The following is a 12,713-nucleotide window of genomic DNA, read 5'->3' as shown; positions in this document are numbered from 1 at the left end:
TCAGGAACCCAAAGCAACTCACTTATGTTGAACAGTCAAACTGTTTTGTGTGGCACTGGTGATTCCTTTTGTCTCGGTCACACCTCACGTTTGTCATACCTATGGGTGATTTTTTTTTTGCATGAACTTCATATTCACACAAAGTCTTTTTCCAAATTACCTCCACTTTTGGGGGAGTGCTCCTGACAGCTGTCCACTGGAAGTGATGTACTCAAGGATACGTTTCCCACTTCCACCATCTGCCTCATTGTCAGCCCTCACTTCCTTAAGGTTTCCCTTCTAGTTCTTCTGCAGGTGCAGTTGGTCACAGCTAACAAGTAGGAACTCTTTGATTCCACCTAAATGCCAGGAGCACTCCTCTATTCAAGGCATGCAGATCTGGAGGGCATATTGTTTAGTTTGCTTCAGTTCAAGAGTAGGAAAAGTAGTAAAATCACATATCCTTGCAAGCTTTGTGATGTCTTGCCTCTGCCTGACTTAAGAAACCAAGTTGCACTTCAGTGAGGTCATGTTGTGACTATGTTCTGGGTTAAACAGAAATACTTTGTGTCTTTGAAATAGTCACAGCCCTGCAGGCTTTCTTTGGGATGCCTAGAGTCTGCTATTCCCAGAGTAGTCCTGCCACCTTTTGTTAATCCCCGAGAAAAGCCACAGAACCAAGTTTTTACGTGATTGCTCCAGCTCTGTGTGGCAATCGCTTCTTCCAAAGCTGGGTGCCAGCATTTTGAGCTAGCAAAGTTCCTGTGGCAACAGCACGTTCTTTGGAGAGACAGTAACTGCTGCAGATCAGAGGGTGGTAAGGCAAATGTAAACCCCTGAGGACTGTGCAGGACAGTCCCAAGGTTCTTGGCCGATGACTACGTTTGATACACAGCCCTGAGTCGCATGACATCCGAACTTGAGGAGAGGCTGATTTGAACAGAGATATTGACACTCTTTTCCAGAATTGGATAGTTCTTGGTAAAAAATGTGGGCACCCTTCCAAAAAGGAGAGTGTTTAGGTACTCATGGGTTTGATCTTTCCCTTTTTAATGTCCTGATAAAGGCTTTTGCGTGCTCTTGGATTACTTTAGTTCCCCTGTGTGTATACACAGTCTTAAAAATTCCTGCCTGTTGTCTTGGGAAGGTGTGTGTGCACTGAGCATGTGATTTGTGTTGGGGTGGGCTTTTTGTGAGGAGAGAAAGGTCTCTCGTGTCAGTGCTTTCCTGAGTTTTGAGTACAGGGATGCTGAGCTGGAGGTAAACAGTAAGTTTAATGGGGATCTGCAGAGATACATTTGTACTCAATTACAGGTGTGTAATTGACATTCACTTTGTGCTTCTGGGTCATTTTGAGGTCATTGATCATCTCGCTTGCTACAGTAGTGCTTCAGGGTTCCTGGTGTCCTGAGGCACTGCACAGACACAGAAGGACCTGCACCCTTGTATTTGTTAGGGTTTTAAACGTTTGGGCAGTTTCCTTTTCCTGTATCTTGTCATTTTGTTTCCTTTTTAAAAACTATTCCAATACTTCTAGTGGCAGTTGACCCAACTGCTGATGCTGATCCCACAATAACGCTGATGTCAGAATGGATTTGGCTGCCTCACACTATGCAGCACAGTGCATGTTGCACCACTGTCTTTTGCAATAAGAGATGATCCTATGGGCATTCACACACACCCCTCACTCCCATTTTGGGGGAAGGCTTGCCTTGTACAAGTGGAATGCTTTTGTATTTTCCTGAGTAATGCTGTGAACAAGTGAAATCTTTCTTTGCTGCCACACTTGAAAAATTACACTATCCTTCACCAGAATAAAAGATATTTCAGAAACAAAAACCCACATGCATGACAGAATACTTGAGTTGTAACTCTTAAGCTAGTGTTCCCTCTGATTCACGGCCCATTAATACCTTGCCACTGAGCAGTCTTACTTTTTTTGTTACCTCGATTCAGCTGCTCGGTCAGATTTGGACGAACACACACAGAGCTCTACGTACTGACTCATTGGGATCTGAAGTTTTCCTGGCTTTGGTATTTATTCTGAGTGTCATCAAAAGTGTGTTTCTCTCTTCAGTACTTTTGCAGCTCTTCTGTGATGGCACATCCTTGCTGTGTGGGTTTGGTAGTTACAAGTGGTTGTTCTCACAAAGCCTTTTCCTACCATGCTGCTGAGGGAGTGTGTGTGTATGAGTTGGAGGATGTTTAGATTTCTCTTCTTTGTTTTTCTGATTTAAGGAGTTTGTTTTCTTCTTCTGTTTCTTGCCCTTTTCTATGAATATCTGATTTAGTTTCTTTTAATTATGACCATTTCTTGAAAGCCTTCGGTCTGGGGCTGTGTCTTAGCCCTTTATTTCATGACCACTTTAAGTGATGGCAATTTAAATCTGCTTTTGTTTGTCTGTTCTTTTAAAAAGAGGGTAATAAAGACACATGAAGTTTCTGTAAATAAGAAATAAGGCAGCTTTTCTGTAGTCATCCAGGAGACAAGTTTATCTGTTTTATCTCCTGCATTATTAAGAACAAATTTACTTTCCACTGTCTGACCTTGGTTGCTGTTCATTGCATGAACATTGAGAGATATCAAGGGCCAAATTCTCCTCATAAAAATAGTAGGTAGTGTTAAAATCTTACTGGCAGCTTTGAACATTGCCTTTGAGCATAGGTTTCTGGGGACCTGGCTGCACGTAGGTTTTGACTGGCAGATGTTTGTGTTTAACTGTGCTGGGCCGCGAGGGGCTCTCACTCACATCATTTCACACGGTAGCTTCAGGGTGCACGACTGTGCCGGTGGCGGAAAGGGCCATTTAACATCCTCTCAGCCTAGGGATGCTTCATCTTAAATTAAAAAATTCATGCACTTAATCCCATGGTATATTCAAATTTAGTTGGGTTCTCAGCATGTTTATGTCCTCTAACAGTCAAGGTTAGGAATTTTACTCTTTTAAAATAAAACTATCAGCTTGAAAATAGCACTTGTGTGTGTGGGAGTCGTAAGCAGAGGCAGCAGTGATTATAGCTGAGGAGTTATGAGGGGGGAGAACCAATACAGTTGATCCCTCACTGTTTTGTGGAACCTCTTTAGACTTGGCTCCTCCATTCTGAACATTGTAAAATGCTGGTGGGGAAGCAGAGCCATCTATTTTCATTCTGAGCGAAATATGTGCTAACAGATCTCTCCAAGAGAAGTAATTTGTAAGCCAGTTAATAATGGCTTACATATAACACCTTATTTAAAACCTTTTATAACAGAAAATGTAGCTCAAAGGATGGTTTTTTGTGCCTCAATAAATTAACTCTATTCCTGTGCATAAGCCACTGTTGAAAATAAACTACAAGGTGTTGGGAATCCTCTAGCTTCTTCCGAGTACAAATTAGCAGGGGAAGAACTTCTGCTTTGCAGATGTATGCATCTAAATGTCAATAACTTAAATGATCCACAAAGATTACAAATCTTACTGATGCACCTTCATCAGCTTTTGAGAAGATGGAGATTGTTTGGTACATAACTTGATAATGTTTTTTTGAATGAATGAAAGGGAATTAAATGACCGTTTTTAGAGGGTGAAACCTTTCCAGATACACCTGTGAGTACTGTCTTCAAAATGACTTTTATAAGGAGAACAAAAGGTACTGCCTCTTTTCATGTAACTTTTGAGAATCCCTAGCTTCTAAAAAAAAACAGCAGCATTTTAAACTACTTTGGAAAAGCAGTTCTCCTTTGAAAATGCATGTTAGTAGAAGCTGTGTTGCAGCGTTGGTTATCTCTGTGGCAGTGATGAAGGTGAGTGTATTATTTCGTTAACTTCTCTTGGCATTTGCTGTAATTCATCTGTTCTAGGAGATTCTGTAGGACACACTTTGCTTCCAAGTCATCCCTAATATTTAAAAGAAGTGCAATCTGGTAGAAACGAGGGTAGCCTGTTGTGTCACTGTGTGTGTCGTCTGGTTTGGTAGCAGGAGGATGCATTGGCACAACAAGCCTTTGAAGAAGCCCGTCGAAGAACTCGTGAATTCGAGGACAGAGACAGGTCTCATCGGGAGGAAATGGAGGTGAGGGTTTCACAGCTGCTGTCAGTAACTGGTTAGTACTTTCCCAAAACTTCAGATTGTTTCTGTTTTGTTTGTCTGTCTGTAAGATGTCGTGTTGTGTGTTTACTGTTTGATGTTGTGTGTAGAAGTTGCTGATGTGTTGTTTTCAACTCTCGTAAAATGAATTTAAAGGTTTTGATGTTACAATAAGAATTCTCTGATGTTTAATCCTTTTTCCTTTCTGTAGATGGACTTTTCTGTGGGTACTTAAGCTGTAAGGATAACTTTCTTCACAGAGCTGGCATATTTCTCTCAAATGATGCTTCAGCAGCAGTAGAGGGGCATCTTTTGCCCTCTGCATTTCACATGAGCGCAGGAAGGGCTTGGGCAGCTGTAAGCACACAACATTGTAGCTTGCTATCCCATGTTGTGGGAAACGTTACCAGTAAATTGTAAGCAGACACCAGAGTTTGCTTTCTTCTGCAGGCTAGTTTTATTTTCCTCCCACCTTTTTCTTGCTGATGGGGAGTCTTACTCTTCTAATTCATTGCTGTAATTCCCCCTGTCTTGTTATTTGCTTCTTTGGGGCCCCACAGTCTTGACTCCTTCTTCTCTCTTGATGGGAGCAGAAATTAACTGGGATGAAGAAAAGAGGAGCCAGAAAAGGGAATGGAAACCAGCTGTTCAGATGTCAGGAAGGCATGAGCTGTAAGGGGACGAGTAATACATAAGGAGAGTTGGCAGTTGAAGGCAGGCTGCAGGTCAGGCAGAGAATAGGGAGAAAACACAGACACACTGAATTTCTTTCCCTTACTAGCTCTGTTTCCTGCTTCATCAGTACTGCCTGACTTTACTGTGATCAAATGTGATCAATCCACTGCAGGTGCTCAGGTGTTTAGAAACTTTGACTGTTGTTGTTGCTAAGCCACTCTTCTGGCATCCTTGCTGATAATTGAGATGATTGCCCAGACTTTTCTTCCCTTCCAAGTATGATTGGAAGACACTGAGCATAAGAATGAGAAGGAAAAGACAGGTACACAGAACTTTGAAGGGATGGCTGCTGTGCCATCCCTTGCAAACACTGATGTAGCCAGGTCAACGTCAGCTGTAGCAACGGTGAAATCCTCACTAGTGCTGGATCACCTGAGTCCACTGTGTCTCTGTCACACCATAGCTGGAACCTGCTTGTAGTCCCATTTCAAAAGGAAGGCAGAGTTAACTTAGCTGTTCATGAAGATCTGTGGCAGCTGCCTTAATTTTATCAACACAGTAGGAACTTTAAGCCTGGCCTTATGTCCTTGACCTCAGTTTGCTTCAAGCTCTTCCAAGCTCTTCTTGACTTGTTTTTTCCTTTATTGTGCCCTTCCTTCTCACTCCTTTTAGTAGAGAGAAGCTGTGTGCTTACTGAATGCTGAAGGTTAAAAAGGAATAAGGTTTCCTGACACAACTTCTAGAGTTCTGAGAGATCTATTTTTTTCCTCTCAAGTGTAGAAAACACTTATTTGCAGCTAGGATGTGGGGAAAAAAACTCTTTCAATTAACAGTGAGATTGAGGTAACGTCGAGCATCTGGGGCTTTATGACTGACATCAGAGCTTATGACACCGAGACACAAAAAGCAACATCCCTGGCCAGCTGCAGGAGCTGGATTCAATAACTTCTGAAGAGACTCTTGTTTTTAATAAGGCAGCAGGCAGTTGTTACTAAATGATGTCCTTATTAGCTGCCAGTACCCATTTTCTCTTTAAAACAATGATAGTCATTGTCCCAGCTCTAAAGTGCTGGCGTTGATCATCTACAGAAAGGAAGAGAAAGAAAAATTAATGTAAGCACAATGAGAAACCATGGTCAAAAGGTACTTCCAATTCATGTGATGTCAAATGCTGATTTGTTTAATGATTGCCAGACGTTTTGTTAAGCATGCTTTAGTTTTTGTATTGCTGTGCATGTTTCATGTGTAGTCTTTGCCTCTCACTGGCATAATTGATCTTTTCATTTGTGTGGGGGACATTTACAGACCAGCTTTTGCACTCTGGATCTTAGGACTGCATATAAATGAGGATTTTTGGGACAAGACAGGGGAGAGAGCAGAATCAGACTCACTGGGTGTTCCTGAGGCAGAGTCAGGTTTCCAAACCCCTCGTTGTTTCCCTGACTTTGGCTTCAGTTGTATTCCAGTGCAGCACTTGGGCAGCACCACCTGAAGCTTAATCAGTAAGCACTTAGGTGAAGTGTTTATAGTCATCATAGAACACTTAATAACAAGGCATGAATGTACATTCCCATGTTTGTTGTATTTATGGCCTGTATTGAATTTTCTTGTACTTACTCACTCGTAGAGCTTGGAAATAGAATTTGTCAGTTGTACCCTTCTGACAATTGCATTGCTGACAGCTACAAAAACATTAGCCCACACTGTGTTATGTACTGTTTCTATCATTTCAAGGGGCCAAATAGTATCTTTGGTTCCTCTACAGAGATGGTGCTTGAAGGTCTTTATAGGGCAGCTAGGAAAGGTGGGTTCTAAGTGTGCTGGGAGAACTGGTATGCATGTTGACCCTACAGACAGATGAAGATGCTCTCAGCATAATCTTTTTAATGTGGTATCTATACACCTTTCAACATTATTAAGGATTAAAGTGTTTCTCTCCTGCAAAGCTTGGCATGGACAGTAAAACTCCCAATTACCAGTCCTGGAATGGAGTCTCATCACTACTAATGATTGTTTTAGGAATTGCAACACTATGTGAAATCAGGATGTTTCAGACAGTAGAATTACAACTGAAATGCCACTAATAGAGACCAGATTCTGCCTCAGTGGGGGAAGGAAAGGGAATCCTGCAGTATTCCACCCACTCCTACCCAAAACAGAGGCGCCAGCTCTTCGGAAACATTTATCCATCCCAAACCTGGCAGCATATGAAAACAATCAGAGTCAGTTCTTTATTTATACAGCTTTCTGTGCAGAAGAGATGCCCTATTCCAAGTCTTTCTGTAGACTTTTAAAACAAAGTGGTTTATCCTTGTCTAAGGGTGATCAGCAAAGCTTGTTGATAACTGTGAAAACAGCTAGTGTGTCACAGTTACATGTTAGAGTGGTGACACTCTGAAGGAGGAGGAAAAAGAGCAAATGCAGTAACAATTTGGGAACAATCCCTGTGTTAACTGGCATTTTTCAGTATCCTAAAAAAAAAAAATCAATTAAAACCAAACAAAAAGAAGAGGCACCAGGAGACCCTCTCAGAGTGCTGTCAGTCTTGTTGCCTTCCTTTTCATCACGTAATATCGCTTCCATTGATGGCTTCATCAGCACAACAGAGGTTTGGTTTAATGACCATATTCTTTGCATCTGAGGGCAGGATCAGTAGTGCTTGGTAGGTTGTGCATTCATTTCCAGAAGTGATCGTATTTCTGTGCAATTACAGCACTCCTGTAATGTAAATAGGTTGTGAGTGCATTTAGGAGGCTTCAATGGAGTTTTTAAGTGCCTCTGGGTTGAATCGTGTTCCGTTGTGCTTTTTGAACATAGTTTCAGTTTTGAATACGAGATGCTTTGGGGTTTTTTCTGTTAACTGATGTATGTCACACATCAGATACCACAAATCCTGCCTCAGTGTTCAGGATTCTTTGTTTCAAATATGTTTTTGAGGTCAGTGAGTGTTTTTAATTAATGCATTCAAGATTAGCAGTGTATGTCAGTCAGCAGCTTTCACGTGTACAGGAAACATTGGAATGCTGTGACAGTGAATGTTTAACGATGGCACATGAAGAGTATTGTAAAATGAGAGATTGTATGAAGCTTTACACGTTTAGGAACTGAGCTCCTTGGCAGACTGGAGCTGTTTAGTGGCTTCATAGCAGTTGAAGGCAAAGTACTGCACCACCAGGAACTTGGTCCACGGCTGTCACTTTAGGGTTGCATTCTGGAGCTGATGCCATCGAGCAGGCAAATGAACTTGAAGTATTTGTGCATTTCCCTTGGTCAAACTAATAAGAGAAAGTGAGGAGCTTGAAGGGATATCACTGAGGCAGATGCTTACTTTTTCACCTTGTGTCTTGGGTGAGAGAGAGCCACTGTTTCATGTGGTTTCAGTATGAATGAGCAGAGCTCAGTGTCACGAGCAGCGTTCTGCAGAAGTTGCTGTGAGGTTGATGTATAGATATGCTTGAATCTTCCAGTAAAAACAAAAAAATGGGGGTTATTCTGTGTTCTGGCCATGATGCAAAATGAGATACACTGTCTAGAATGATTTGGGGAGATGTAAACAGCATCCGGTCGGGGAAATGAAAATACACTAGAAGTAACAACCTGTGTTCAGCCATAAAAGCAGCAAGTAGGTGCCTCCTGCCAGCTTGTCACTGGAGCAGAAGGCACAAAGCAGTGGGTTTTCAAGGGGACAGGTAAAAATGTGTGTTGCTCTGTGCAGGTAGGGAGTTTTTTGGTGAAGTTTTGTATAGGCAAGCTGTAACTTCACAATGGAACTGATCTGTTTGAGAGTGCAGTCTGTCCTCCTGTGTTACTCTTGAGCTTAGCTCAGGATGTTCTTCTAGTGGCTTTGCTTGAGGGGGTGAGTTGGATCTCTTCTCAGTTTTCCAACATGATTCGTTCAACCAGCATTTCTTAAGTGTCATCTTTTTCTGTTTTGTTTCCCACGACTGCCATGCTCTCTTAAAGCGACACCATGAGGAAAGAGGCAGAGTGCTTTGCTTCTCCCTGAAACAGCCTAGTCTAGCAATCTATCTGTTTGTGGTCTTGTGCTAAATATAAATTGCATTAATGGCTAAGCAGAGCCATTTTAAGAAACCTCATAAAATCCCCATTTTAAAAACCTTCATTTTGCTGGGGAAGGGGGAGGAAACCCCAAACTGTTCTGAAACTTTTGGTTCTTTCAGTAGAAATCCCTCTTGGTGCAAAGCACCAAAAAACTCCACCAAGCCCGCTCTTTAGAAATTGCTGGAGCAGAGATTTACCTGAATTGTAAATATTCAGCCCTGCCTTATGTTTCCACACAGGTTTTGGCTGTTTGTTGAAGTGGGAGAGACACATTTGATTTAACCTTGCTGAAGCTGTGAACTCAGGATTATGCTACAGAAATATAAGCAGTTCACCATTGACAGAAAATCGAGTGGCAGGACTAACTCTCCTTTTCTTCCAGGGTTCTAGATGTGAAGTTACTCTCCCTTATTTCTTTTTTTAAGGGGGGGGGGGAAGGCAACTATTAGTGTAAATAAACCCTCTGACTCAGTATTTTTGCCAAATATAAATGGCTTCAGAAGACAAGATATTATTCCAGTAAGGTTTGGGGGGAAGTTCTCTCATCAAACTGTTATTTTTAAGGGTTTTTTTTTTCCTGAAAATTAATCTGGAATGAACTTTATTACTGTTCATTTTATGTGCTCTCCAAAGTGACAATGATATAAAAACAGTATCACCTTTCATACAGCTTTTTGAAGGTGAAAGAAACCCCAGACTGTTAATTCTTCATATGCAGAGGGTGGTTCAGGCTTTGTATGTGCTCCTGTGTGTGTGTGAGCATTTATGTACATGATTTGTTTATATTCAGGATGAATGCAACATAATTTAAAGGGGGAAAAAAAGCATTAAAGTGTGCATGGCCTCAAAGTTCTCCAGTGCAAGTGCAGTACAAGCACGGCAGTGATGTTATGACTAGAGTGCTTCATAAGAACTTTAAGTAGCTGGTATTTGTGTGGAAGTGCTCTGGAATGCATGTGTCAGGAAAACACGGTGTGCTGCACAGAATCGATGCTGATGGCAGCGCAGGGGGAGATCAATCTTGCAAATCAGGGAATACTGTAATATAAGCATCTTCTTTCAGTCAATGAAGGTTAGGAAGGGGCTGAGCAGCAGAGGAACACTGTCTGGAGGCAATCAATATTAATTATAAATTTATAACCTTTGTACCAGCCTTCAAACACTCTAAAAGGGAGCACTTTGAGCTTGCTCTTTCTTTTTCCTCCCATGGAAGTTTTCCTACAGAAGTACAAATGTTAGCCTTGTGCTTCTAAAGCTCTTCAGAGCCACACTCTTGCCATGCTTTTTCCTTTCTCAGCTTGTCAGTACCTTTTAGTCCCAGCTACCAATGTGGTGTACCAGAATCTCTAGCTTTTTAAACAAAGGTGTGACCATTGCAAAGATTTTGGGCAAGAGAATGGGTCGGGATGGATAAGCAGATGCTGCTGCTCGTGCTGGGCAGCTCTGGGGAGCAGGCGCAGCACAGAGCACGACTGAGGGGGGGGTTCAGTCAAGAGTACTCTTGTTCTAGGAGGTACTTCATTGGAAGCTGGAAGTGAAATCTTGGAGGTGGGTGCTGGATGATTTTCATCTATGACCTGTGTCAAGAAAATGGTTGATCTTGACTTTCAGTGAGCCTGAAAGGCAATCAGGATGGATGTAGGAATAAAAGAAGAGACCTGGGTATTGACTTCACAACATCATTTGTCCCACAAGGACTGCTCTGACACCTACATCTCTTACCAAATTTGAGAGACTGTGTTCTAGTTTTTGCATACTATAAGTGGTGCTTGACATCAGCATTAAGAAAGATCCAAGGCTGCTACTTTCCAGGTTCAAGTGAAAAGGAGAGGTGGTTGCAAAATGGATGTCAGGGCCAGCAAACAAAGCAAGTCCAGAGACTGGCTCTGGGCTACAAGTCCTCCCCCTGCTAGGAGTGAGGTAAAACCTCAGAGAGTCACAAACTGTGTCCCTTACTGCCTGCCAGCAGCTTAGAGATGTGATGGATAGTGATGATGGGATTGCTTTGGAGCTCAAGCTGTTCCCAGAAGTGAAGACTGAGAGGGAGAGTCTCTTCTCTGAGACCCAAAAGCATACAGTGTGCTGCTTCAGGCTGTAACTGTCACCAGAGAGGTTCTGTTAAACACAAGCCACCATTCTTACTGCCTCGTAGTGCTCTGGTTTTGCAGACTTCAGTTCTGAGAAGGCTGAGTTTCCCTGCCCTTACTCCTCTGTTGAGTAAGAGACTAAAGTGGAGGCACAGCCAGCATTCTGTGTTCACATCTCTCTACAGGAGGCTGTTACTAATCAGCAGCTCGGAGCAGAGCATTGAGTTTGTTGTTTTTCTCTTGTGTGGGTCTGCCTCAGGACTACTGTGGAGGTGTGCTTGATGGTAACTGGTCATTTTTCTGCACATTGCCCTCTTATTTCAGAGGTTTCTTGTTTGGGTGTTTGCTTTGTCCTGTGGTTACATGCTTTTCAGAAAACTAGCTGCAATGTGTTCTCAGTTTGGGGTTGTTTTTCAATCCTTTTCAGGAGGTTGACAGTCCTTCTAAGAGGATCCAAATGTTCACTGTTTAGTTTTTCATAACATAGCCTGATTTTTCACTTATTTAGTAAATTATAGATGACAGATGCCAAGGCACATAATGCATCTGCTCTGTCTATTTCAGCAGTATGGAATTGCCAGAATGCAATTAAAGAATGGCAGTGGAGTTGTCCACAGAGAGACTTTATTTTGGCTAGTCTCTGGGACAGCCTTCCTCAAATTATCTCCCTCTTCCTTCCCTCCCTCACCAGCGTCCCGAGTTATAAATTAACTCAGTGCCTGGGGTTTCACTGCCTGGTATTCAGAGGTCCCAAGTGTGCCTGCTGGGGTTTTCTTAAGGTGATTCATTGAAAGGGAAGGCTGTCTTCATGGCAGCCCTGGCCATGCTTGCCACGTTTACCTTCTCCAGCTTTCCTAGTTCTGCTTTCAAAGTGCTGTCATGTGGACCAGCCAGCAGGACTGTGTTATCTCCTGATGAACTGATGTGGTGAAGGGGGTGGGTTTCCTGGAGCGTGTGGGAAGCCAAAGGTGCTCAGGAAGGAGGCAGTTACAGATGCTCTCTCAAAGCCAGCTGAAAGAGTTTTGTTGGCACTGCTGGGAGCACACTCAGCTGCAGTGTGGGTCAGGATAGAGTGGTTGGAGGAGGAGGAGATGGGGTCTGACTGTCTCAGCTTCTCAGGAGTTGCCTGTGTGCTGCCTTCCTGAGTTGCCATTGTTCTTGGACTCCTTTTTCCCGAGTGCCCCAGTAACAAGTGTCAGTTCCTCAGTGTGGTCCCTGTCCAGGAGTCACAATTCAAAGTGAAGGGTTTGATGATTTCAAGCTATCTAATTTATTGAGAAGAAAGTCAACATGATACAGATATGAGTGTGTCATACAACAGAGCTCAGAGGGTGGTGAAAAACAGAGCCAAGGCAAGTCCGAGGCCTGTGGCCAGGGAATTCCCCAGGGATCGGTTCTGGGCTCAGTCTGATTCAACATCTTCATCTACAACCCAGGTGGAAGGGCAGAGTGACCCTCAGCAAGTTCCCTGCTGGCACCAAGCTGGGAGCACTGGCTGATTCACCAGAGACTGTGCTGCCAGACCTCCCAGCTGGGCAGGGTGAGAGCTGGGCACAGAGGAACCTGCTGAGGTTCAACAAGGACAAGGGCAGAGTCCTGCAGCTGGGGAGGAGCAACCCCCTGCAGCAGCACAGGCTGGGGGTGACCTGCTGGAGAGCAGCTCTGCAGAGACAGACCTGGGAGTGCTGATTGATAATAAGCTAAATATGAGCCAGCAACATGCCCTCCAGCATGGTTCTTGTCCCCCCCTGCTCTGCCCTGGTGAGGCCTCATCTAGAGTTCTGTGTCCAGTTCTGGGCTCCTCAGCTCCAGAGGGACAGGGAACTGCTGGAGAGAGGCCAG

General features: G+C 43.3%; 1 protein-coding gene across 2 annotated transcripts in view; it reads left to right on the top strand.

Annotated features, from left to right (window-relative positions):
• The window catches only part of CBFB (core-binding factor subunit beta), a 44,657-nt gene that overhangs the window by 25,104 nt on the left and 6,840 nt on the right, over nt 1–12,713 (top strand). The window contains exon 5 of one of the 2 annotated variants that reach the window (XM_062007369.1): nt 3,937–4,032. In XM_062007369.1, coding sequence (XP_061863353.1) covers nt 3,937–4,032 — 96 coding nt within the window. Of the gene's footprint in view, nt 1–3,936; nt 4,064–12,713 lie in introns of both variants that reach the window. The other variant, XM_062007370.1, reaches the window with a different exon arrangement.

This window comes from Colius striatus, chromosome 14 (assembly GCF_028858725.1).
Source record: "Colius striatus isolate bColStr4 chromosome 14, bColStr4.1.hap1, whole genome shotgun sequence".
In the NCBI taxonomy this organism is placed as follows: Eukaryota; Metazoa; Chordata; class Aves; order Coliiformes; family Coliidae; genus Colius; species Colius striatus.
Note: the sequence above shows the minus strand (reverse complement) of the source record. Positions and strands in the feature narration are given on the sequence as shown.